The sequence below is a fragment of the Pisolithus orientalis genome, assembly GCF_024613125.1.
Source record: "Pisolithus orientalis strain OTSU chromosome Unknown F5J12scaffold_10, whole genome shotgun sequence".
Taxonomy (NCBI): Eukaryota; Fungi; Basidiomycota; class Agaricomycetes; order Boletales; family Pisolithaceae; genus Pisolithus; species Pisolithus orientalis.
In genome coordinates, this window is record NW_026260791.1 from 413,655 (window position 1) to 438,026 (window position 24,372).

The 24,372-nt window shown below is 48.8% G+C and overlaps 9 protein-coding genes across 9 annotated transcripts; 4 read left to right on the forward strand and 5 right to left on the reverse strand.

Moving 5' to 3' along the window:
* Positions 1-754: 754 nt before the first annotated feature.
* Positions 755-1,635, forward strand: F5J12DRAFT_823752 (uncharacterized protein; the record flags this gene model as incomplete). The annotated part of the gene is made up of 5 exons (XM_051745410.1): positions 755-757; positions 811-918; positions 974-1,030; positions 1,076-1,212; positions 1,273-1,635. 5 exons carry the CDS (start codon positions 755-757, stop codon positions 1,490-1,492), a joined length of 525 nt encoding a protein of 174 aa, XP_051601073.1. The 3' UTR covers positions 1,493-1,635.
* Positions 1,636-2,897: 1,262 nt separating this feature from the next.
* Positions 2,898-3,944, forward strand: F5J12DRAFT_39670 (uncharacterized protein). Its single transcript, XM_051739224.1, has 5 exons — positions 2,898-3,043; positions 3,099-3,153; positions 3,219-3,435; positions 3,493-3,674; positions 3,740-3,944. Exons 1-5 carry the CDS (start codon positions 2,997-2,999, stop codon positions 3,758-3,760), a joined length of 522 nt encoding a protein of 173 aa, XP_051601074.1. The 5' UTR covers positions 2,898-2,996; the 3' UTR covers positions 3,761-3,944.
* Positions 3,945-4,053: 109 nt separating this feature from the next.
* Positions 4,054-5,277, reverse strand: F5J12DRAFT_39935 (P-loop containing nucleoside triphosphate hydrolase protein). The gene is made up of 5 exons (XM_051739236.1): positions 5,009-5,277; positions 4,893-4,949; positions 4,766-4,838; positions 4,358-4,692; positions 4,054-4,298 (listed from the first exon to the last, which is right to left on the reverse strand). The coding sequence occupies exons 1-5, from the start codon at positions 5,063-5,065 to the stop codon at positions 4,236-4,238; spliced, it is 585 nt and encodes a 194-aa protein (XP_051601075.1). The 5' UTR covers positions 5,066-5,277; the 3' UTR covers positions 4,054-4,235.
* A 579-nt stretch (positions 5,278-5,856) lies between these two features.
* F5J12DRAFT_905049 (WD40-repeat-containing domain protein) lies at positions 5,857-6,873 on the reverse strand (the record flags this gene model as incomplete). Its single annotated transcript, XM_051748611.1, has 6 exons — positions 5,857-5,943; positions 5,996-6,018; positions 6,078-6,349; positions 6,403-6,565; positions 6,625-6,757; positions 6,808-6,873. The coding sequence occupies 6 exons, from the start codon at positions 6,871-6,873 to the stop codon at positions 5,857-5,859; spliced, it is 744 nt and encodes a 247-aa protein (XP_051601076.1).
* A 2,651-nt stretch (positions 6,874-9,524) lies between these two features.
* F5J12DRAFT_684897 (uncharacterized protein) lies at positions 9,525-9,749 on the reverse strand (the record flags this gene model as incomplete). Its single annotated transcript, XM_051740295.1, has 1 exon — positions 9,525-9,749. A coding segment is annotated over one exon (225 nt), but the record flags the coding sequence as incomplete, so codon positions are not given.
* A 209-nt stretch (positions 9,750-9,958) lies between these two features.
* F5J12DRAFT_912405 (uncharacterized protein) lies at positions 9,959-11,830 on the reverse strand. The gene is made up of 8 exons (XM_051749064.1): positions 11,587-11,830; positions 11,421-11,526; positions 11,342-11,370; positions 11,118-11,282; positions 11,043-11,059; positions 10,847-10,976; positions 10,719-10,802; positions 9,959-10,655 (listed from the first exon to the last, which is right to left on the reverse strand). Exons 1-8 carry the CDS (start codon positions 11,677-11,679, stop codon positions 10,224-10,226), a joined length of 1,056 nt encoding a protein of 351 aa, XP_051601078.1. The 5' UTR covers positions 11,680-11,830; the 3' UTR covers positions 9,959-10,223.
* Positions 11,831-12,006: 176 nt separating this feature from the next.
* Positions 12,007-13,557, forward strand: F5J12DRAFT_891587 (Dolichyl-diphosphooligosaccharide--protein glycosyltransferase subunit WBP1; the record flags this gene model as incomplete). Its single annotated transcript, XM_051747503.1, has 5 exons — positions 12,007-12,154; positions 12,208-12,318; positions 12,376-13,034; positions 13,090-13,307; positions 13,362-13,557. The coding sequence occupies 5 exons, from the start codon at positions 12,007-12,009 to the stop codon at positions 13,555-13,557; spliced, it is 1,332 nt and encodes a 443-aa protein (XP_051601079.1).
* A 259-nt stretch (positions 13,558-13,816) lies between these two features.
* On the reverse strand, positions 13,817-14,789 carry F5J12DRAFT_719213 (adenylate kinase; the record flags this gene model as incomplete). The annotated part of the gene is made up of 4 exons (XM_051741156.1): positions 13,817-14,054; positions 14,109-14,294; positions 14,364-14,571; positions 14,633-14,789. 4 exons carry the CDS (start codon positions 14,787-14,789, stop codon positions 13,817-13,819), a joined length of 789 nt encoding a protein of 262 aa, XP_051601080.1.
* An 800-nt stretch (positions 14,790-15,589) lies between these two features.
* On the forward strand, positions 15,590-16,782 carry F5J12DRAFT_823780 (uncharacterized protein; the record flags this gene model as incomplete). The annotated part of the gene is made up of 1 exon (XM_051745411.1): positions 15,590-16,782. A coding segment is annotated over exon 1 (1,186 nt), but the record flags the coding sequence as incomplete, so codon positions are not given.
* Between the last annotated feature and the right edge of the window lie 7,590 nt (positions 16,783-24,372).

A 24,372-nucleotide genomic window follows, 5' to 3' on the forward strand; every position in this document is an offset into this window, starting at 1 on the left:
GTCATTTGCAGCACCACCTCGCAGGAACTCAGGCTCATCACAACTCTGCGGTGCGTTGGAGAAGTGTGTAAAACCCACAAGCACGCCCTCATGATAACAGCAGGACGTTGAACAGAAGACGAATGGAGTAGTCGACTTCCAAGCCATGTTCGGCTTGGATTACCTGAAGAATTTCGTACGTGTTCATTGGTTAATACCTCAGCCTGTTCATATCGTCGAAATGTAGGTTGGCGAGATAACATTCTTCGAAAGGCTTCGTTCGATACTAGACACTCAGTTGCGCTGCGAGGGCTCTGTGGGAACGGCAGGAGGTCAGCAGGTCGTAAGGCAATGTTCTTCGGGAAACTTACATCATGACATAGAAAATGATTTACCAGTGCACCTATCCAATCCGTCATTCGTCAGTTCAGCGGTAACACGGAATCTATTTGAATGTTGACTTAAGCTATGGCAGAACGGTGAGGTAGTGGCCCCTCTGTTACTCGAGAAGTGGTCCCCTCGCGAGAAACGAAAGATGGAACGCGAGGTACAATCCATATCACAAACTCTTGGCGTCGGCGTAAGCGTTCCACATCAACTACAAGGAGTTGAGGATGATACGAATCACAAAAAGCTACTCGAACGCATCTGTACTTCCTTCCTTGACGCGTCCGAGGGCAAGCAGTCAGTACTTGTTTCTCATCTTATTGAGTTCTACCATTTTCTGTGTCCTGGTCCCAGGCGAACAAATCAAGTAAGCCACGCTGACCACGATATGGTTTGTACCATCCTTTGGGATTCAGTAGCCCAACTCCTGGACACTGCAGGCAGACCGATGTCCTTTCCACGGTACGGGAGATAGAGGCACTCCAAGAGAAACTCCAGGCAACAGAGGTCGAAGATGAACAGCGAGCGCTGGAAGAGGATATAACAGGAAAGGCGAGGATATCATTCAAGCCACAGCCTTCCGGAGCTGATTGTTTATTTGCTACAGATCCTGTGGTTCTATTGGCGTGGCATCTATTCAGAAGTGGAACAAACACTAACGAAGGTATGTCAACGCTCGCATTCGTATGTGTCATTTGACATCTTTCAGGCCATAAATTACATTCGGGTGGAATCAAATACTAAGGTAATAGACGTTCCTACTCACCGGGGTTTGCGTGACATTGCAGAGATTATAAAGGGAAGTCGACGTGTGGAACTGGACGACGATATGGCTCACTTGCAACGGTAAGCCACATCATTCTGCTTATGGTGTCGATATGGATTGCTGAACGTCCATTTTTTCAGGATCATGCTTGATTCAGGCGCAGGCATATCGAGACATCAATTATGGCTCGCTGCCCGGGCTGTGGGGCTAGCCGGGTTGTCAGGAGTTTCAGAAGGCAAACCAACTCTCGGTGCTGAAGAGACTGTTTCGGGCACAAGGCCGGAAGTGCCCTCTGCATCAATTGTACTGAACGCCGGCAAGAGGAGACTTCGACTGTTCCTGAGCAGGTTCAACCTGTAGACGAGGATGGTGACGTTATCAATGCGGATCATGCTGTCTCATGAGACATCAAGTTATGCATACGTTTTGGTTATCATACCGTCAACTGCACATAGAGCACATGTACAAGCTGCTATACCCCACCGTAGATTAATCAATCGGGATTTTGCATTGAAAATCCAGTAATTATATTGGGACTCGATTAAATCCGTAAAGATGAAACACCTCTACCAGCCCAACGATTGGTCCTTGCCAGTGGTCCGACTGCTTTATCATCCGAGTCCAAGTTAATTGAGGGAAGACTATTATGGTAGTGACCTGCCCTTTCTAACTCACGGAGCCTTCGCATAACCCACCGTGCACAAAACCAGACCTTGCTTTGCTCAGGTGATGGGGGGACTGTAGCGCAGGTGTTTTGTGCTAGCTAGCTGACTACTGGCGCCCAGTGATGCCCTTCACCTACACAAAGCGGGGAGTGGGACAATATCCGATCACAGAATAACGCTCACCCAACTGTGTGGCTTTTTGGCAGAGTACGCACTGTCATCAGTTGATTCAGAGAACAAACGACTGAAAGAAATGCTTGCCCTAACATCAGGAAGCAAAAAAAATGGTTTAAACCTGTTTAAACCCATCACTGACTGGTTGTGACCGCGATTACGTCATTCCCTGTCTCTCTGATGAAGCATATCCCAAGATACACCGTTGAGTCTGCAATGAACCCACGGAAGGTTCAGTTTGGGATTGGATTGGATTGGATGCATGTTCCATTGTATCAAATGTCTCAAACCATTGTCTTGGCTGCAAACAATAAGGGTAACTTAGCTTGGAGCTGGTAGATCTAGCGTGACGCTGGGAGCGTCATTAATATCCCCAGCAGCTGTAAGCTGGCTCTGGTCCTCTGTAGCGTGTCAGATGAGGGGACATAACAGACTACTTGCCCGTTTATCCACCTCATAGGTGGTGGCCCGGACCTCCGCCGCTACCCATACTTTCGTTGACAGTCCCCCTTTTCTTGAATAAGAAACAAACTTTCGCGTTGAACCCGATATTAACCACGGCTCGCCGCTGTCCGCCATGAAGCTCTGGATCGGAAGGAACGAATTAAGAATGGGCGTAGTGGACCCGAAGCTGTTAACAATGTTGGCAAGGAAGTTGGCGGCCGGAACAAGTCAAAAGCATTATCGGAGTCTGGAGGGACATGGGAGATGACCGGCGACTGGTTGTCTCAAGGGGCAAGAGGTGGACCTTCTGGGAACCCGGCACGCCACGTATCTCGGCGTCAACGTACTGGCGGATAGCCGGGTAGTGACTCGAGTCTCGCATGGTCGAGTTGATTATTGAAAGGTTCGATTTAAGCTACTATAATTTATCTTGGAGCATCGAGAGGACCGTATATACGTACCGGTCTAGATGAACCGGACGTTCGCAATGATACACTGGTCTATCGACGCGAACATCTGGGAACGAAGTTCGAAGTCGTAAATAATTGAGCACGCTCACTCGCGTCGATCAAGTGGCCCGGATGTCTTCCAATTTCCAGCTCGACTATGCCTCCTTGGACAAATCCAGGCGCGTAAGAGCCCAACCCCCAACGAAATGACCACTGAAATGTTCCAAATTTCAGATGGAAGAACCTCGCACCACCACCGGGGTTCTCAAACCGACAATCCACAAGCAGCGTACGTGCGACAGCATACCATACTACTGCCCATCCAAACCCGCCTCATTTCCTTGACACTCGTAGGCAAAACACCCAGCCAAGAAAGCAGACAAGGTAGCAGCGTCCTATACCGCTCTCAAAGAAAAACGAGCATGGGACCTCGCCATCTCGCCCGCCAAGTCACTTCCTATGCAAGCCTTCATGCTCTACATGTCCGGAGGAGGCGTACAGATATTTAGCATGGGGATCGTCTTTATGCTACTCCTTACCCCCTTTAAGAACATCGCTGGCATGAATGCAGGTGCGTATATAGCTACATTTAACTGGTGAGTCGTTATTGATCACATCCTTAAAACAGCCTTCGCGCCCTTCGCACCCGCTTCGTCCAACTCGACTTCATGGAACACTCTTCCACTGCAGAAGTTGGTATACGTTGTGTGTAATCTGCTAACACTAGCAGTGGGTCTATGGAAATGCCGGTCGATGGGTCTTCTTCCAACCGGCACCGGTGATTGGCTGGCATTTGAAACCAGAAGTCAGGTAAGGCGCAAGCGGATATTTCATACTTTGTTCATTATTTGCCTGACGTTGTTGCCCCTCCAAAGCCACCGGAAATCTCATTTTGATAAACCGCCTTCTGCTTCGTGTCTCATCCATCTCCTGCCACGTTGTCAGGTCATGCATTATATTCTGCCCAAGGTTGGTAGAACATATATCCTAGGTACCGGTTCTGCCTAGCGTAATTCTATGTTTCCTACCGGATGGAGATCGGTTATTTTCCCCCCGTATTCCTGTGGTATCCTCGCGATTCCTGCGCAACTATCACTATGAAAAAAGAGAACACGAGGAAAAAGGTCAGAGTGCACTTTCGGCCTCGCGAGCAATATGCACACAAGTCCAGTCTCGCAAAGCATGCTCAGTCTTGTCATGAAAAAATACTGGATGAGGGTAAAATTACGACCTGAGTGAAACAAGAGGAGACATAAGGGAAAGATGACAGGGATATATGAGACAAAAGGGGGAAGATTGGAACGTAGGAGAAGTCGTCGTGAGATGAAAAGAAATCGAGCGGCATCGCGAAAGAAAAAAGGGGGTCATACATTAAACGATGACGCATTTATTTCTTTTCTTGACCACCGGGGGCTCGAGGGCGGCGACGATAGCCTATGCGGTAATTAACTTATATTAGACTTCATAAGTCCCATAAAGCAAATCAAAGTCACCTCATCAAACACGTTCTTCAAACCCTTCTGTGTCAAGGCCGAGCACTCCACGTACTTGACTGCGCCAAGCTCTCTAGCAAGACGCTCGCCTGCTTCGGTCGAAACTGGCCTTTGTTTCTGCCTTGCGAGCTTCTCAATGACCGCTTGATCGTCTCGCAGATCGATTTGGGTGCCTACGATGAGACACGGCACGCCAGGACAGTGATGGTGTACCTCCGGGAACCATTTCTCCTTTACGTTCTCGAAGGATGCCGGAGACGTCACACTGAAGCACACCAGAAATACGTCCGTTTGCGGGTATGATAGCGGGCGCAGACGGTCATAGTCCTCTTGACCTAGACAACATCCACACACGTGTCAGTCAGTCCCTACGTCTTAGTGCGTCCGAAGGAAGAAGCAAAGACGAACCGGCAGTATCGAACAACCCAATCGTATAGGGTTCTTCACCAATCATCACAGTTACGGCGTAGTTATCAAAGACCTGACTGCGGGTTTAGGTCCGCTTTGGGAGTGCGTGTGCGCCGAGTCTGCTCACCGTTGGAACATACTCGCTAGGGAACTTGTTGGTGGTGTATGATATCAATAAACATGTCTACGCGCGGCGTGCATTAGTTCCGGAGACGAACAAGGGGACTAGAAAACGCGACATACTTTGCCGACGGCACCATCGCCAACTACGACGCACTTAATGGTCTGCATAGGGTTCATAGGGTACTACTGCTATTGAGTGGTGCCAACGAGAGTACTGGTGGAAAGAGAAGGGAGTCGTCAGAACCACGCGCAACGCACACGTACAAACACCCATTTTAGAACAGCTCCTAGTGCACATCTGCGTGTAACTGCCCCACAGCATGACAACCATGCTGCTATTGAGGCTGTGTGAGGAGCACGATGTCCTGCTGGGTGCCTAACGTTGGTCACAGACTCACCAAATGAGCCCAGACGAGGAACGCGGGGTTGGATAGCTGAGAGGATGTAATTGAGACCAATCGCGAGACAGACAAGAGCTCGGTTAGAAATTCGAAGACCGTTTTCCCCAATTTCCGACCCAAGTTTACGAACTGTGTAGCAGCTAAGACCGAGACAAACGTGCGTGCAAACAAATGAGCAACGCTGGCGAGCTCGATGTCGACAACGGCGAGCGCAAGGGCGAGTTGGACCTGGCCTGTGCACGGATTCGTAGTAGCCTGCGTGAGCTCACCGCAAGACCACCCTCGAACCGGCCCTAAGTAGCCAAAATAACCCAAAATAAAAAAGACCGTAGCTAGTCTAGCGAACGAAAACAAGAAAACAAAAGAAAAAACAAAAGAACTACAACGTATTATACGGAGTGGGTGGGGTAAATAAGTTATAGGTCTGTTGCGCGATACTGATACAATGCGTTGCCTTTACACATGTCCACGTCGTAGCGATATGCAAAAAGCCGGCGATAGCTAAGTGTCTTGGCATGGGTCATACATCTACGATAAGGCAAGCGGCGCAACTAATAATGCTTACCATTAATCCGTTGGGAACGGCCTCCACCACGATAAAAGACCATTCTTGGTCCCAGTAATTATGTGCACGTTGGATCCCTTGTCGAAGCTCTGAACACGCGTGTCAGCTATGAGGTCGTGCCAACCGCGTTTCTTCACTCACCGCAACGGCCTGTACTTGTTCACCTGAGCACGTGAATATTTTCTCAGCAACGACGCAGCAAGGATCGAGGATGACAACATACCATCATGATCGTACCCGCAGACAATCTCTCCTTTTGCCTTGTCCCATACTAACATGTTACTGTCCGTCGTCCCAAACAAGACCAACCGGCATCCATTTGCAAAAACTGCACCGCCTCCCTGCTTGTTTTCGCCTCCAGAATCTCCGTTCGTAGCGTACACTTGTTCTATCTTTCCCTTATGATCCATCCGTTGGATACCCACCAAGTGTGCCCGACCTCCGGATTGTGACACGAGGGCGTGCGTCCCAGACAAGTTGACATCTAAATGCAAGCTGTCATCCGATAAGTCAGTTACCGGAAAGACAACCTAACGGCTTTCACCTACACTTTGGACTTGAGGAAGGCGTAAGCTCGAAGCGTACCGTTCGGCACTTGACAATACCACAGTACACCGTCGCTCGTCCCACCTATTAGGGCCTCCCCATCTTCAACAAATCTAATGGATGTCACGTTTTGTCGCAGAATCGAACGTTGCGGCTGCCAGGTGCCTGAGACGCAAACAGCATCATTACGGACTGCTCAAACTTTTCAATTGAGGAAACCAAACCTTTGATCCATATCCAGACCTTCACACCTACGCGAGGGAATGCGACAGCGATCCTGTCACGTTGGTAGGCAAAGCAGACAGAATCCTCTTTGCCTGCATCCAACAGCTTCGCCCATTGCCAGTGACTTTGATTCTAAATTGTTGTTAGGTCACGGACGCATCAATCTAACTAACGCCACTCACATTCCGCGTCCATTTACTAATCACCCCATCTTGACCCAAGGTGACGACACCTGCATCATCCGTCATCCATGCAATAGCTTGGACGGGCGCATTTTGTGCCAAGCGCGCGGTTTCGACCTTGTGTTGTGTGTTCCATATTCGAATCGTACGGTCCCCACCTAACAATGCAAAGGTTCAGAAAGGGAGCTCCCAAGAATCGTCAACTCCAATTAAAACTCACAAATGATAGCAAACCGTTCTCCGTCTGAGCTAAACGCAATCTGCTGAACACCAGCGACCTCCTCGCTCTTTATTCGCACGGAGTAAAAAGATTCCTGTACTGGCCACGGGTAACTACGTTTGCGTGGACGAGAGGATTCGAGTTGTGCGTCACTATCAAGCGCACGTTTCTTGCCCTTCGAGTCTTCCGAAGGCGTTGGGCTTTTGGAAGTCGTCGTCTGTCTGTAATGCAGAACGGCAGAAGCCGCCGATAATGGAATCAACGGTCTTGGTGCTTGTATACGAATGTGTTGCGAAGAGCTGATGGAGTTGATGGAGGTACTAGTTGAAGATACCGAAGAAGCTGTCCAGTCCAGACTTTCTGCAGAAGAGAATAGACATGTACTCAGAGCGCCGAGGAATGCATACAAAGAAAAACTTACCATGTTTTACTTGTGGAGTAGGCGGTGAGTACCAATGTTGTGGAGACGTTAGCGTAGTAGTTTGCTTGTTTTGTCCATATGAAATAGGTTCCCTAACTGGCGATGGTTTATGACTTGATGCACTATGCAAGAAACCAGGAGGAGATGGAGATGAATATGGAGCGCTGGATAGACCAGGAGGAGTCGTGGACGAGCGCGTACTATGCGGTCGTGGCGGAGGTGGGAGAGGCACCTTATTTTGTGGGAGCGATAACGTAGTAGGCATCGGCGCACGTCCGTTAGAATGGAACGAAGGCCAGCTGTTCTCAGATACAGGTTGTGCGGCAGCGGCATATTGATAGGGCGACGGTGGCCGTATCGAATGATTTTGGTAGGGTGGGGGAGGAGCGAAGCGCGAGGAAGGTTGCACATTTAACGCATTTGACAGTGACTCTATAGGATTATATTCGTCGTTGACTGCTGCGGGTGGAGGTGGAGGATAGTTGGACCAAGCTGGCGACTTCTGGGAATATGTATAGGTGATTTCTGATGGTCGCGGTGGAGGTCGTGGTAAGTTTTGTAATTGACGTGCTTGTGGCTGGGGCTGCACTAGTGGTGGAGACTGCCGGGTGATTAGCGGCGCTCGGGCCTCGGAAACCGTACCTCCAGGAATTTGTTGAGAAATGTAGCTTGGCGAAGACCTAGGAACAGGCTGGTAAACAGTACTTGGCTCATACTTGGTTGCCGGACTCTCGTTCGAAAAAACCTTATCATGAAGAATTAATATCAGTGCTCATTTATGAACCGGTGGGTCTTACCGCAGTAGTGGTAGCATTATACTTTTCAGATACCATCGACTCCTTCGGTGATGGAGTAATTCGCGTTGTTAGCGACTCGCCGACGAATTCCGTCATAAATCCGCCCGATACAAACGGATTTTTGATCGGTGGTGGAGGTCGTCTAAGCGGAGGAGCAGCAACTAACGCGGTAGGTTCTGGAGGTTCCGATTCTTTCGGTTCGTTTGGTACAAGTATGGTGCATTTTGAAGGTATGGCCAAGGCAGGCAGAACGGAGGCCATGGGCTGCGGTCGCGCTTGTGGTGGGGAAAGGACAAGTGGCGATGGTTGACGCGGAGGTGGGCCTGGGCGTCGGGACAGTGGTCCGGTGATAAAGCCCGGGATCTCGTCTTCATCCACTTCAGATGACGAGGGGGAGGATTGCAGGTCCATATCGACGGTCTCTGACGAGACAGGGCTAACCTGGGAAGTCCTACTTGCAACGTCAATGGGTGGTGCCACAGCCGTCACAGCTATGTATTCCTTCTCCTTCTCCTCTTGTGCCTGCTGCGAGATAGGTAGGTGATCACCAACAAGGCTTACGGGTGGCTCAGTTGTAGGCGGAGAGGGGATTTGGATAAGGTTCGTAGCACAACCTATCAAGGGTGATTGTGGAGGAGTGCTGGGCGGAGAGCCTATGCTCATTGGCGATAAACTGCGCGAACGTTCGGCATCCGGTATCTACGTTGGCTGAGAAAAGGTTCAATCGCTGCGAGCCAAGCACGTACCGGTACAGCTTCGGTCGGTATAGGAAGATCTGGCTCCAGAGCAGGAGCTTCGACCTCCACAGAGGGTTCCTGTGCCTCTGCAGGTACTTCAATGGTTGACTCACTAGTCAAAGGCGCCGTCTGTTCCTGTACCGAGGACGCTGTAGAAACTGTTTGCACTGAACTTACAGACCAGGTCGGTTCTGCTTGCACGGAAACCGAGACATACGTGGGAGGCGGATGCACAACTGTATCTAGTGACGATTTACGGAACGCTCGTATATAAACGGATGTGCTTGGGGGGCTGGTTACTCACCTATCACCGGGCTGCTCACCTGTTGTAGCTGTTTTGTCCATGTCCTCCGCATCTTGGGAGGAACATGGTACGCTGACGGCGAGTCGAGGAGAGCCTCATCTTGAACGATCTGTTTTTCGACTTCCTCCTCCTCCTCTGTGTTTGAGTCAGAAGCAGAAGACAGGTCACCTTCAAAAATGACGGCCTGGTCCGTGAAGGAGCCATCCTCGGAAGCTACAGCGAGCAAGATTTCCTTGCCGGGTTTTACCTCGATCCGCTTCTGTGCAAAGAGGCTGAAATAGGCGACCGATGGTTTACCGTCTGCAATATTTGAGTCATCGGAGACGTCGACGCGTCGCAAGACAACGTGAGCCTTTTGACTGGCTCCATGGCGTCGAAAACGCAATGCCCCCTTTACACCGAGTATTGAGGCGACTGTAGGGGGGGAGGTGGGTGTAGAAGACTCGCTGTTGGTATCATCCATGAGACAAGCCCGGGTGCTGGAGCCTGGTGCCGCCTAAGGTTGGTAGTCGCAGACCGGAAACCCAGCGTTTACAAGTTTTGCCAAACTGCTTTGCCGACTTGGAAATGGCGAGAGCGCTTAGCCACGTGGACCGTGGGAAACTGATGGCCAATCTAGCGCGAGTCTGACAAATCCAAGTTTTCTGAGGACGACAATCATGCTGCGTGAAACTTGCTCCTAACTATGGTTCGTCTCGTTTCTTATCGTGTTGCTAGAGGGTACGTACGCAAGGAGACACACTTCTTTGGGCATCGGTTTCCGGTTTCTGCACTGGACATGCTGTGGTGTGTCATTTGGAAACGTGTACTCGGGAGAAGGCTGGTATTAACCACTCTTATGGTGGTGACAAACTGGCTTCCACAACCATGCTGTGTCTCACATCCGACCAAGGTAAAGTAGATAACATGCGAAAGTTTATGAACAGAGACCCGGTATTCACGACTCGAACTTCAAGATTATTTGGGGTGACAGCCGCGATTTTTTTGGTATGATATCATCCTCATCATTATCACTCGAGAAGCCTGTTCTCTTAGTCCCTGCTTGTGAAGCACCAGAAGCCTCTGGTGATTGCTCTGCCCGGGTACCTGTAGATGGCCCAAAAGTTAGTGCCAGCGCTTGCCGTTGTTGTTGTTGTTGTTGTTGTTGTTGTTGTTGTTGCTGTCGCTGTCGCTGTTGCTGTGTGATCTGCCGCGATCGTAAATTCGAGGCGGCTTTCTGCAGTGCTTCACCCAACCACTTGTTGTATCCCACACACTGTAGTGAACAGCAGGGTATCTTCCATTCGCCAGTCTCGTATCGTTGCCTCACGACAGTCGGATCTCCGCCAGGATTGAGAGAAGCGACACGAGAGCAGTGATTCGTTTTAGTCTGTCCTTACAAAAGTTATAAGTCTGCGCCACGGGCGATGGGCCTGTGGTTTTAGCTACGAACCTCCTCGTCCAGCGACATCCACTCTGATAGTTTCATCTCAGCATTAGGAAAGGGTGCACTAACGTACTGGCCGAGATAGGACCACTGACGACTGGTCAGTCAATTAAATCTGGACATTAGTTCCTTACCTCGTTCGGATGAATTTCGGCGATGAGTTGAAATGGTTCATAGGAGGGGGCGTAAAACCAGAAGCCATGTTGCCCAAATACGGGCACGTACAATGGCAGGGAAGAGGGGGGACAAATCATAAACTGCAACCTAAGCCCAGTCTTCAGGAACCTAGGAATACCTGCGGACAAGAGCGGGCAGCCAAGTCATACATACCGGTCTCGAGAAAATGCCTAAAGACGATCATCGAAAATGAGAAACGTGCTACGACTGAGTGGACAGAGTACGTACACTCGGCAGATCCTTAATGATTGCCATGTAGTCCGTAAATATGACCGTTGTCTTCGCAGAATGTTCCACAAAGTTAACAGGGGGGAACCGCTGGGATATAACCGAATTTCTGTGCTCGATGGCTTCCTTGGCGAGGGAGCTAGTTTGAGTTATACTTAATTGTGTCTGGATGGGCACAACTAAGACCAACTGAGACCACAGGTGCACCTATTGCACACGCATACCCGTCTGGAGAGAAAACTCCGCTCAGCCTCTAATTGAGCAAGACGCGAAGCCAGTTCATGCCTTTTCCTTGATCGCCACCTTCAAGTTTATGACGCAAAGTTGCCTCATCGTCGACAGTCTTTTTGATGCTGCGCACGATTTCCAAGATCTCGTCGCGCTCAGACAACTTACGCATCATGACAGTCTGCTCAGGAGGGGTTCTGTGAGGTTAATGTTCACCGTTCGACAGAGAGAGGTCACTTACCTTAAGATTGTCCAGTTCCTTTCTTGTTTCCCTATATTTCTTGGACCAGAACTCGACCAGTTCAGGACCCAGAGACGCGTCGACTGGAATCATGTGGATGATATCGATCAAATCGCAAGTCGATGCGAAACGACTCAGTGTCGTGTCTCAATTGTCACCGTTGTGGACTGTTGATTCCAAGGACCTGACTGCAAGGGCTTGCAAGAACCCAAGAAATGTGCGTGCAGTTTGAGGGGTAGCCGGTAGCGTCTCGACGGCGCGTTCATCATTTAAGCGCCAAATGGTCACGTGCACAAGCTCTGGCACTCAACATGTCAAAACAACGCCCTGAAAACCCGCATGACGTGGAGGTCCATAGCAGTACCAACAGCGAGAGTATAGCGCACGGTTTCCACCCGGAAGCTGTGGAAATAAAGTAGAATGCGGTTCTTTGTGTCGGCGCTGGTCTCGTTCTTCGCGCTCGCGAACAATGTCTTCGCAAAATCCAGCACTGGAGACTCGGTGTTGGTCGTCATCGACCCGTCGTTGAAGAAAGAGGACTATTCCAAATTCTTTGGGGGACTGGAGGGTAACTGGAACTTGTCTCTTACCCATATGCCAAATAACTCTGTTGCGTTTTAGAGAGAGGATACCAACTCACATTCCGAGGGCCTAGGGATGCACATCCGCCTATAGAACAGTATGGGGTCCCAGGGTTCTCCCATGTGATCCTCTTCACTCCAGAAACCAAGTGTGAGCCCGATTTTCAACCGTGACCGTGAAATTTGTGGAACTGACTGCCACCCATAGCTTATGCTTCCGATATTACACCACAATCGCTGGTTGGTCTGCTCTCGGAGAACACCAATATCCTTGTAACACTCTCCACCAAACAAACACCTCTTTCCTCACTATCTGCCGAATTTTCACTGATTCCTCCGCCTCCGGGTACACCTCTGGTCTCCCATCACCCCGCTCGTTCCGAGCCAGCAACCGTCATCCCCATACCTGTATCGGAATCCCCGCTACTCACCCCTGGCACATCACCGGTATGGTTCTCGGGTGTCCCTCACGCGTTTGGCAACAGCCCTTACCTCGTACCCATCCTCCATGCAACCTCAGAGAGCTTCGCAGCTGACTCCTTAGACGACTCGGGCGCCGACGCGCTCGTGGATGCATCGGAAAAGGCTGGCGAGGGTCTGTGGGCCGGTAGCCACCTCGGCCTCGTCACGGGTTTCCAGACGTTGAAGAACTCCCGTGTTGTGTTCGCGGGCGGCGTCGAGATGTTCAGCGACGAGTATGCAAGCAAGGCGTTGCCAGACGGTACGCCTTCGGGGAACGAAAAGTTTGTAAAAGACATTACGGCATGGGCATTCAGGGAGACGCTCGCACTGCGGATAGACAACACTACCCACCACCGTGCAGGCGAGGAAGTACCTCCAGAAACATATACTACCAATGACCAGATCGTAAGTTTTTTTTTGTCAACTCTGCTGAAAGTCGACCGTCTGAACGGTGAGATAGGTATACACGGCACACATCTCTGCCTATGATCCTGAGACATCGAGCTGGAAGCCTCACTCTGGCATCACAGACATGCAGCTCGAGTTCACTATGCTCGATCCTCACATCCGTATTGCCCTCCCCCCTGTTGCCGATGAACCAGGAAAATATCAAGTCCAGTTCCGCGCACCGGACAGGCACGGCGTATTCAAATTCGTCGTCGATTGGAGACGGAAAGGGTAAGCGTGCGAGTGTATACATTCAGTCATTAGCTGAAGCGTGAGGCATCTTAGATATCCGCTCCTCCAGACATCCACTACTGTTCCGGTCGTTCCTCCCAGGCATGATCAATACCCTCGTTTCCTGAGTGCAGCGTGGCCCTATTACGCGGGTGCTATCAGTACAAGCGTCGGTTTCTTCCTCTTTTCTGCGCTTTGGCTCGCGGGTGATGTCGAAGGCAAGAAAAAGAAGGGCTTGAAGACGGAGTAAGCTACCCACACATCTAGATTGCTAGTTCGTGTAAAATAGATGCGATGCTACCAGCCGCACCTTAGATGAGCTGTTCGGAAGCGTGCACTTTCGCTTCGATTGGTACGCTTACCTGTAATGACCATTTAGGCTATGACGCTTGTCAATAAGATGGTTGCACACTCGACCACGAGTATCTAACGCAAAGCTCTATGAACGTATGTACATGGAAATCAATCAGTGAAGAAAGCCCCATGTACGTGGGGTCGATACGGTCAAGCTACGATGACTTTGGTGGACCTTGCGTGAAGACTTTGCGAAGGTTTTCCCATACGAGGTTAGGACTCTGGGCGGCATCGATGCCGGTCCACAAACTCTTGTTTTTGTAGTAGTCGACTACCGGGCCAGTCTGCTTGTGGTACGTTGCCAGACGCTTCGTGAGCGTCTCGACATTGTCGTCGGAACGCTGGATGAGAGGTTCGCCGGTGACGTCATCCGTCATAGGTTTCCTCGGCGGCCTTTACCATCAACGGTGAGAGAAGTTTCGTGAGACCCAAGCCCAAAGGACGTACTGGAACTCCTTGTGGTAGGTTCTGCCACTACCAGGGTGAACCAAGCGACCGGTAATTCTAGAGATAAGCAGTTGGTCAGGGATGACGAGCTGCACGACGCTGTCCAGTTTTTCGCCGCGACTCTGCAACATAGTGTCCAATTTTTCAGCTTGAGGGATTGTCCGAGGGAACCCGTCCAAGACGAAGCTATAACATCACCCACGGTAAGGAAAACGCAAAACACGACGATACCAAGCCAGCTGAAACCGAGCTCACCCGTTCTTGCAAGCCTTGTTGTTCTCTAGCTGGTCTTTGATCATGTTGACCATTATCTCGTCGCTGACAAGTTCTCCTGCATCCATGACTTTCTTCGCCATCTTGCCGAGTTCGGTCTGTTTTGAGATCTGCTCGCGGAGAAGGTCACCCGTGGCGAGATGGCATACGCAGAACTCATCTCGTATTTTGGGTGCCTGGGTCCCCTTGCCTGTAGAGTATTACCCATTGGCCATTGGTTTTGGTGCAAGAAGGAGCGCGCGTTTACATACCGGCACCGGGAGGCCCAATGAGAATGGTGCGAAGCTGCTGGGCGGGGGTTTTAGACGCTGACACAGCTGCCTTCGCCTTCTCCTCCAACGCGTGGATCTTGTCGTTCAGCTGTGCGACAAGACTCTTCAAGTACTCGAGTTCATCGGAAGGGGCCATCGCGTTTTTTTTTTCGAGAGAGGGAAAGACAGGCTGAGACTGCTCGGCAGCGGCGACGATGACGGCGACGACAAACGCCTTGAAAGTGGTCTTCGAGAGTTGTGACCCGCGCAGTTTCGGATCGCGCGGTTTCATTTATTTCGGACTGCGACCGTGGAAATTCCGGGCGGAGTTGATCGGCTCAACGGCGATTGGACGGCGCTCGGGTAATAATCCCGGCGTCATAATCGCTTCGACTCCGAGTCGGAGTGTCGCACCGGTGTGGACTGCAGGGTGTCTCGTTCTACGGATTGGATTTGCGTCGAGCAGCCTGGAGACGCAGAATGGGCGGTTGCGAACCACGACACACATCCTACGTCGGGTCCAATTCGAGAACCCAGTCGAGACGTTCATCAGCTCGAAGGCCTCCACAACCATGCGTTTCGATGTTTATCAAGTTCAGGGTGACCCATAGGTGACTAAACAGTCTCCGGTGGTCTGCTGTAGAGCCGGAGACGACTTGGTCACCATAGATGTGCGGACCCGGACCCGACGGGATGAACAAACCCCTGAGATGCGGACCGTTATATTGCTCTGGTTCGTGCGTAGCACACAATATAATAACAGCTGCTACCTCCACGCTAAAGCACTAACTTGGTCACGTCAGGCATGCAATGAGGGTGGCTGACACCCAAGGAATTGGTCACCGGTCAAGATTTGTATGTTTTGCCCAGTTACCTATGATCGTCTCTCGCGACTATCATCCAACCTATTCCCGCCTCTGATAATTCGGTTATTTTCGATCTCATTGTTCTTGAATACGAGTCGATGTCCACAGAGAGCCGGCGCGACATGTCATCACCCGAACTCAACGAGCCAGGCGACTACAATGCCAGTTTCAGCAGCTTATTCCTAGCACCTCTCAGCAGGGACGTTGCTCCTTCATATGCTCCCCCGGACGCTGAGCCCCTCGATTCAGAATTTGGTATGGATGTCGATAATCGCGCGACCCCAGTCCAAGATTCGATTTCCTACACGCGGCCCGAGAATGGTGCGAGACCTTCACGTGCGCAAACTTCCGTGCCTGCCGACACAGCGCCCCCCGAATGGTCATCTAAGCAGTCCTCCGATGCCTCGATTGAACTATTCTACAGTAGCTTTGCGCAGCCACTGTCTCTACCGGAAGCTCAAGCTCGTAGCCTTAATTTCGGTAGACCCCCTACACAGGACGTCATAGCGAAAATCATTCTGCGTCGTAGGCGCGATAACGGTTCGTTCCTGACGGAGTTGGACGATGATGTTACCGATTTTGTCCCCCCGACGACTGGATTTGAAAAAGTGGACGAACTTTCACGCATGTACTATAACTTCAGACCGATTTACAATCCACTCCGCGGAACCTGTCCGCCTTTGTCGTTTGTGTATCCCATGCGCGTCGTTCTCGATGTCCAACAACATCTGAAAGACCCGAGGAATGTCGTCTTCCCGCCGCCGGTCCCAATTAACATTCTCTCTCTATTGGACTATTCTGGGCCTAACCGTATCGTACAAGGTGAAGATGGTTGGGCGTTTGTCTCTCCGAAAAAAATGACTGTCTGGAAAACCGTTCTCGAGCGGGGCGTCGACAAGCATTACAGGCCGCTTTTCCATGAACCAGCTGTCCGGGAAGTCACGACAGACCGTTACCGTTATGGCACGGCGACCTACAGCGCTCGATCAATCGTCACTTCGGATTTTGGGGTCAACTTATTTCGCCAGTTGCCTAGGTCGCGCACGTCTTCCCGTACCGAAATTCTGGTGGAGTATCTTGGCATGTATGTGATGCGCTATGTGGACAACATGATGGTGACGCCAGAGGGCCCGCATTTGGTCTCGGAAGAGAACATGAACAGGACATACCACGACCTGGCTCCAAGTCTGTTAGTAGCATCCAAACCAAACATGGAACCCCCGTTCGTGATATTTTCGTACGTCAAATTTGACAAGAATTTAATTGGATGCGTCGATGGAGCGGCAACAGAGTCGGCGTGAGACGAGTCCTTGGGCAAGACTCCAAAGAGACGTCGCGGAGGGGGTTGCCGACAATGGTCTTGACCAACAAAACGTCTGGATCCTCGACGCCGATGACGATCTTTGGCCCGCACCCGTGTCTTATTAAACTTCATTAGCGTCCAAAACTGCAGATTCTGTCCCTTTCGTATCACGAGATCACATCTTTCCTTATCTTCCCAGCATACCCTCCTTTTTAAATTGCGTTGGGCTGTTGCATTTAGTTGTACTCGACGGATCACTTTCATTGTATCGGTACTCCTTACTGTCTTTTCTCCTTGCGAACATAATTTAGTGGCTGTTTTAATCGCGAACCTGCTCTGCGGAGTGGAGGGTGATGATACGCTACGACTGAAGCTCGAGGAGAAAGAGATTATGTGATCTTGCCGACTTCTTCTGCGAGAGAGGGTGATGGCGATCGGTCTTTCTGCACGGCAACCACCTGAGCAAGTTGACATTGGTAAGGTGATACACCAGTAGGAATATGTAACGAGTCACTGCTTCTTTCCAGACACTCGTTGCTGGTAGCAACCAGTCTGTGGAAAGCCTCAACAGCAACCCACCCACTATGGATTGAGCAGTTTCCAGGAGCACATCAGGAAAATAACACTTTACTATTTTTGACTTGTTGTAACTAATGTGACTTTTTGGGAAGGAATCTACTATCATTACCCATGTCCTGCAGGCATGGCTGCACTTTTCTTGCTGATTTTGGTCTTGATCAAACCACCTAATTCATGGCTTTCAGTAGATACCACATACATTCAAATTGATGGAGGTTCCAAAGAGATATTGTGATTTTTCTCTCAGACAGTGTGCATCACACCAATGGCTCAATATCTCTGAATTTTCAGACATTTTCTAGTCTTCTTGGCTTAGATATATCATCACTTAGTTGTCTCAATAGATTCTGTTCTCTTTTCATTCTTCAAAATGCTGTATATGGTCAAAAAAAAAGTACAGATAGTAGGTTCCTTCCCAAAAAGTCACAAATAGTCACAATAGTCACAAAAAAGTCAAAAAAAGTCACAAAAAGGTCAAAAATAGTAAAGTGTTAATTTCCTGATGCAGGAAGATCAACAACAATACACAGGCTCGCATACAGGATGCTAACTGCCAGCTCATCACCATATGTGGCATACAGCAACTTGCTAGTAGCAGCTGAGCCTTGTTGCTGAGGTTCATCACTCTCACAAGCTGGGCAGGAGGCTTGGGCAAGTGATCAAAGTAATGATCATCTTCCTTGGAGTCTCCCTTGTCACTCACATACTCCACTACCTCACCATGGCCTTGCATGATGTCTTTGAGCTCATCCACTGGCAATATAGTGTCTCAATTAAGTAATGCACAGCATTAATAATCCAACAAGTGTTTGTCTTGCTTGACAACAACTGAAGCAAAGACATTGATTAATAGCTCATTAGATAGCAATAATTGCAGGGATAATGACAGTATGCAACAGATAGTAGGAAAAAGGAGTGTCAATGTGCATGAGATGATTATGAAAAAAGGTACTGTGCAATTCGTATTTGGATGTGGTATGTGCTTGAAAGAAGTTAATGTCACCAGTCCAATATGCATGGTATGAACAAGAAAATTCTAATACCTAGTGTGGCCACCTTTAGCTGTGAGAAGAGCCTGAACATGCTCCAGCATGCTGTCATAGAGTGAAGTAAGGTAGCTTTCTTCAATGCTCTCCCACTCCTCAACAATGTTCCAAATAGTGCCAAATGTGTTTGATAATATTCATATCAGGGCTCTGTGGAGGCCAGTCAAGTGTGTCAAGCTTCTTGCTGCTGAACCACTGGGTGGTGAGCTTCAAAGTATGCTTTGGATCATTGTCTTGTTGAAAATAAACATTTTTCTTCTTCATTCCAAGGTCACTGAGGGTTCCCAGAAGCTCATCCTGCAGGATTTCAACATAGAGCTTCACATCCATATGACCTTCAATGCAACATATCTGGCCTGGCCTGGTGGCTGTGATGCACCCCCACACCATGATGCTGCCACCACCATGTTTCACCACCTTCCTGGTGTAGCATGCATCAAAGTCCTCCCCAGGCTTCCTCCAACACCATTCACAGCCATCTGACCCAAAATGATTGAATTTAGATTCATCCAAGAAGACAACAGCCTTCCAATTCTCTGCTGTCCAGTCAGCATGGGCCTTTGCCCACTTGAATCACCTTTTCTTGTGAGCATCTGTCAAAAGAGGCTTTGGGAAACATACATAGGCCTTTAGGCCACATGCACATAGCCTTTGTCAGATTGTTTCAGCATTAAATCCTGGGAAAAACTTCCTCTGAAGGTCAGCAACATCATGTGCCTTCCCCTGAGCAAGAAGTCAGGCTGCATGACAAGTGTCATTCAAAGTGAATAGACATGGGTGACCTGATTTAGGCTTGATAGCATAGTAATCTTCAGATTTAGCATAAGAGTTAAAGATGTGTTTGACAGTAGTACAATGAATTTGGAACTTTTTGGCAATGTGCTCATCTGAGAGACCAGCTGCCTTGTCTCAACAAATCTGAGCCTTCTTTGTTGGGCTGGTGTACTTTGCCATGGCCAAGAGATGGTAAAGAGGGTACCAGTAGCTTCTGGAGTGGTGTGGTGGGCAGTGAACTTGGCAATGAAAATTTGAGGCAAGTTTTCATAATGCCACCCCCTATCCAAAAAAGAATTGCACAGTACTTTTTTTAGTGTTCACACCACAGCACACTACAATACAATGAAAGGACAATCATCACACCTCAGTCTTGTCAAATAGATCTTTGTCCAAATGTTATGATAGTTGTATGAACATATGGTGATAGTGATGGTGGACATAATTGCAGTAAGGCCAGGGATGTCAGCCTCTGGGATGGAGTACAAATTGTAGGTCAGGCTGACTTGGTGTCTAGATATCACCACAGGGACTTCATGTGTATTGTTGGAGAAAGATGAGATCTGTCACCCACTTGTGATCATATTCATGAAGGATGAAACTGCCATCTTTGTAGGATGCAAGGAGAATACAATGAGTGAACCCTCTGTGTGCCTCAAAAAACTAATCTTTACCTGCACACTGCCACCATTAGGCTGCACCCAAGGGTACCCATATTTTTGTACCACAGTACCCACATGTTAAAAGCCTAATGGACACTGAAGCAAAGAGTACTTACACCAAATGTCACTGTGGAGCTCAATGCACAAGGATCATTATGTAAATCATTACTAAGACCTGCATTGCCAAATCTTCATTTTTAAAGAATACAACATGACTTTGATAGCGTGCACTGATTCTATAGTGCATCTCAAAGTTGCTAGAGGTTCAGCTAATTCCTTGGGTGTTTGTCAGGTGTTTGTGGTGAGTTTTCAGCTGAGAATATCAGTATTCAAACTCTGACTGCTCTTGCCTACATTGTCCACAGCTGCCATAGAGTCTGAGCCATCTGCTCCTCCCCTGGCATCACAACCCACCAAATCAGCAACAAAAGCAGTGGTCCCTCACATTATATGGGAGAAAACTTACACTATGTGGACTGATCATCTTATTGAGTGGTGTAGGACACATGAAGCAGAGTGGAAGAGATTGTTTTCCAACTCCACACAAGATGCTTGAGAGGAGGGTAGGAGTAAGCAGCAATTACAACATGGGAAGAATGTGATATATGTTGAGACCATGAAAGCAATTTTCTCAGTTGATGAGTCCCTCAAATTCTGAGTCCTCTCAAGACAATCCAGCTGTCTTTGCCACTCCAATCTGTAGTTGGCTTGACATGTATGTGCATTTCTTTTAAACAAGAATTCACTGCTCAACTATTACAGTTTAAAAACAAAGTACTGAAAGCAAAATGCACTACTTGGACAGATGGGTGCTGGGTGCATCTACAAGGATCTCACCTGCAGCAACAGCACAAAAAATGTAATTGGTGCATGACTATCTCATTCCTAAACACATTCATTTACTGATTATTATCAGCAATGATTGAGAAGGAGTTTCCTTGGTGGGGAGAACTGCATGGATGGTGGCACACAAATCCTGCCTACAACAGCACCTGGAGTGCTGCTGATAGTGGGCAGGATTTTGCTAGGCATGCAGTTGAACTCTTCAAGCTGTGGCCAAACCCACCATCTGGAGAATCTGTTGATCCTGCTGCAGGCCCACTGAATTGATCTCAGCTGGAAGAGGGCAAAATAGAGGAGGGTGGTGACAATTTTCATACTGCTGACAACTTTTTTGCAGACAATTCTGAACTGATGAGTGTCAACAATGACCCCCCCTTGTCATGCACCAAGATGCCATTGTTTCCCATACCATCCCCCTCCCTGCTCTTCCCTGAGCAAGAGTTGCCACCACCCACTGTCATTCCATTGCCCTCTCTGTCCTCTGCTGGATGGCAGTCAACATTGGCCAACCCATCACATCCCCCCCTTTTTTCTAAATGGTTGTTGCTATTGTTGCTCCCTGCTAATTCCAAGTGGTTTTTGCTTGCCCCCCCACCATCCTTCAATTCTTCTGAGTTGTCTGCTGTCATGTCTCCTCCCCCCTCTACTTTTAACAGGGTGAATTCCATCAGCTTGAATGACAACCCCCCCCTCATATTCCATTGTCCAAAACTCCAGCCAGCATGTCTGTCCCTCAAGCAGGATTGACCCCTCCTTAAACTCTGGTCAGCCTCCACTCTGAATATGGATGACTCCTCTGGCACCAACATCACTTCATCCAATATGTTCTCAGCACTTCATCTCTCATTGTCTTCCCCCCCAGTGTCACCACTCTCTCTGATGACAGTGATTCAAAGCTGTCATTGAAGTCATCCCATAAGCATGCATGGGAAACCCCTGCTGACAAGCTTTCTTCAGACCTCACATCTGCTCCATCAACTGTTGTTAAGCAATTTCAACAGGCACAGCAGGATAGGTTGGAGGTCAAGCATCACTGGCTAAGTATGGATACTGGAGGACTCACCAGAAGGCCACCACTCCCTCAGCTGATCATGAACACCAACTTACCATGCAACATGAGCTGTTTGCACATGAGGAGACAATGGTGGCTCAAGAGTTGGAGAATATGAAGCTTGCTGTCAAGTTGGAGGAACTTTGTGTGCAGAACCTTGCCTTGCAAAAAGGTGTAGCTGACAGTGAGGATCAAGGCTCTTTGTCTAGTAATCAAGATATTTATCTGCTGTGAGTCAAAGTGTGGAAAGCTGGTGTGAACCAACCAAAACCAACACCAAAGGCAACAAAAGAGCAAGTGGTGGTTTACCTCCATGGAACCTGGAGGGCAGAAAAATCTACTATGGGGTTTTTTGACAGAAAGTGCTCCTAGTGCAAGTCTGATGAGTTATGCAGGAGTAGATGAATTGATGATGATCATGAGGGGGATGCTGACTGGAGTAAAGATCTTTGATGGAATGTGCTCCTGGTGCAAGTCAATGTTGAATTATGCAGGAGCAGAAGGATGACTAATCATGGATGACACTTCAGATAATGAATGATGGTAAATAGATCCTTGATGGAGCCTCAGATACCACAGATGATGAAGACAGATAGACCCTTCTAAATGAGCCTCAACTATTGATGACAAGTTATTTCAGAGATGAACTGAACTGACTGCTGACTTCTGATTCACTTCTTTGGGTTGTAGCTATGTAAGTACAGGGGGGTTTATATACATACTGTAGGGGGAGTGCAGCCTATGACAAATGAGGCACAAATGCTTGGTAAGTAATGAGTAAGGACTGTAAGCAGTGAGTAATCATGATGAGTAAGTGAGAAATGAAAAGTAAGCAAGCAAAAAGGATTGGTAAGTATTGACAATGAATGAGTCAAGGACAGTCAAAATATCACAGTATGAGTCAAGGAATGTCAGAACCTGAGTAAGTGCACTGATATCACATTAGGGGGTGGCAATGCAAGTCAGACCTCAGCAGAGACATCACTAGATAAAAGGATTGGATGACAGATGGACAGTGTTTCCAGATGGGGAAGCATTAAGTCCAGGAATGGATGGCATGAGTCAGGTATTAAAGGGCTAGGGCATTGGGGGTCTGTGGGGTAATGATCACATCTCCCACCCATTCATCCTCTCAGCAAAGATAATAAAACACTTCATGAATGGGGCTCTGATGGAGGAGAGGGAGAAGGGGGGACATCTTCTGCTGGGTCTTGCAGTAAGAAGGCAGCATGCACATCATACTCATCATGGATGTGATCAGGGAGACTGGAGAACAGTAGATTATACTGCAGCTGTTGCAATGTGGGGAGGGTGACGGATGAGATTGGAATAAAGACATAGCAGGGAGCAGGGAGGAAGGATCTGTATGCTTCATCAAGTGAGGAGACTGAAATGACCACATAAGACCTCTCTAACCAAGTGACAGACCTGAGGTGACCAAAGAATGTCCTTCTGGAAGTCATACTGACAAGGAGAACATGCTGACCAAGCTGCATGGGATGAGATGGGGCTGACAACAATGGAATGAACCAGGGGGCTTCAGGACAGAAGTTGGTGGGAATGCCTGGCAGATATACATAGCTGCTGTCTCTGGCAAAGGAAACAACTGAGATGATTGACAAAGAGGCAGCCATATCTGATGGACTTAGTGAAATGAGTGTCTGATGGATGGAGTGCTGTAGAAATGTGTAGGGTGTGAGGATCCTTTCCAAACTCAGAAGGCAGGATTGCATGGCTGAGCACTTTAAGCAAGTGTGGGAACAGAGTCAATATCTTTGGAGGTGGTGGAGATACAATGAAAAATGGAATGCCATACACAAGTGCTAATAACTTTTGATGGGTGCTGTCACACACCAAAGGTGTTGTGGACATGGTTACAGCTGACTCTGCCTAACTCATTGATGAGTTGTGCACCATGCCATGCATATGAAGACTAAAGCCCTCATGTGTAGAAGGACTGCTGGACATTAGCAGTCATCCTTTGCACAAGAACAAGTCATCAGTGCTAAAGAGAAAAGAGGAAGTGAGTTAAGTGCATGTTAAAAGTTTTAAGCACCCATGTATGGCATTCTGGTTTTCATCATATCTCCACCATTTCCAAAGATATCAACTCCATTCTCACACTCACTTAAAGTTCTCAGCCACACCATCCTGCCTTCCAGTTTTGGAAAGGATCCTTGCACCCTACACATTTCTACAGCACTCCATCCATCAGATGCTCATTTTGCTAAGTCCATCAGATATGGCTGCCTCTTCATCAATCATCTCACTTGTCTCATTTGCCAGAGACAGTGGCTATGTATATCTGCCAGGTGTTCCCACCAGCTTCTGTCCTGAAGCCTCCTGGTTCATTCCATTGTCATCAGCCCTGCCCCATCCCATGCAGCTTGGTCAGTATATTCTCCTTGTCAGTATGACTTCCAGAAGGACATTCTTTGGTCACCTCAGGTCTGTCACTCAGTTACAAAGGTCTTATGTGGTCATTTTGGTCTCCCCACCTGATGAAGCATATGGATCATTCCTCCCTGCCCCCTGCACTGTCTTTATTCCAATCTTGTCCATCACTCTCCCCACATTGCAATAGCTGCAGTACAATCTACTGTTCTCCAGCCTTCC

What these genes read in the sequence shown, in the direction of transcription:
- F5J12DRAFT_39935 (XM_051739236.1), bottom strand. Translation starts at nt 5,065, where the DNA reads ATGAACCCTATGCAGACCATTAAGTGCGTCGTAGTTGGCGATGGTGCC. An exon ending in CTAGCGAGTATGTTCCAACG is followed by an intron (nt 4,839 to 4,892) that starts GTGAGCAGACTC and finishes ACCCGCAGTCAG; the next exon opens with GTCTTTGATAACTACGCCGT. An exon ending in TGGGTTGTTCGATACTGCCG is followed by an intron (nt 4,693 to 4,765) that starts GTTCGTCTTTGC and finishes GATGTTGTCTAG; the next exon opens with GTCAAGAGGACTATGACCGT.
- F5J12DRAFT_912405 (XM_051749064.1), bottom strand. Translation starts at nt 11,679, where the DNA reads ATGATTCCAGTCGACGCGTCTCTGGGTCCTGAACTGGTCGAGTTCTGG. An exon ending in AGGAACTGGACAATCTTAAG is followed by an intron (nt 11,527 to 11,586) that starts GTAAGTGACCTC and finishes CCTCCTGAGCAG; the next exon opens with ACTGTCATGATGCGTAAGTT. An exon ending in CCGAAATTCATCCGAACGAG is followed by an intron (nt 10,803 to 10,846) that starts GTAAGGAACTAA and finishes ACCAGTCGTCAG; the next exon opens with TGGTCCTATCTCGGCCAGTA.
- F5J12DRAFT_39670 (XM_051739224.1), top strand. Translation starts at nt 2,997, where the DNA reads ATGTCTTCCAATTTCCAGCTCGACTATGCCTCCTTGGACAAATCCAG. An exon ending in GCCTCCTTGGACAAATCCAG is followed by an intron (nt 3,044 to 3,098) that starts GCGCGTAAGAGC and finishes TCCAAATTTCAG; the next exon opens with ATGGAAGAACCTCGCACCAC. An exon ending in CATCGCTGGCATGAATGCAG is followed by an intron (nt 3,436 to 3,492) that starts GTGCGTATATAG and finishes TCCTTAAAACAG; the next exon opens with CCTTCGCGCCCTTCGCACCC.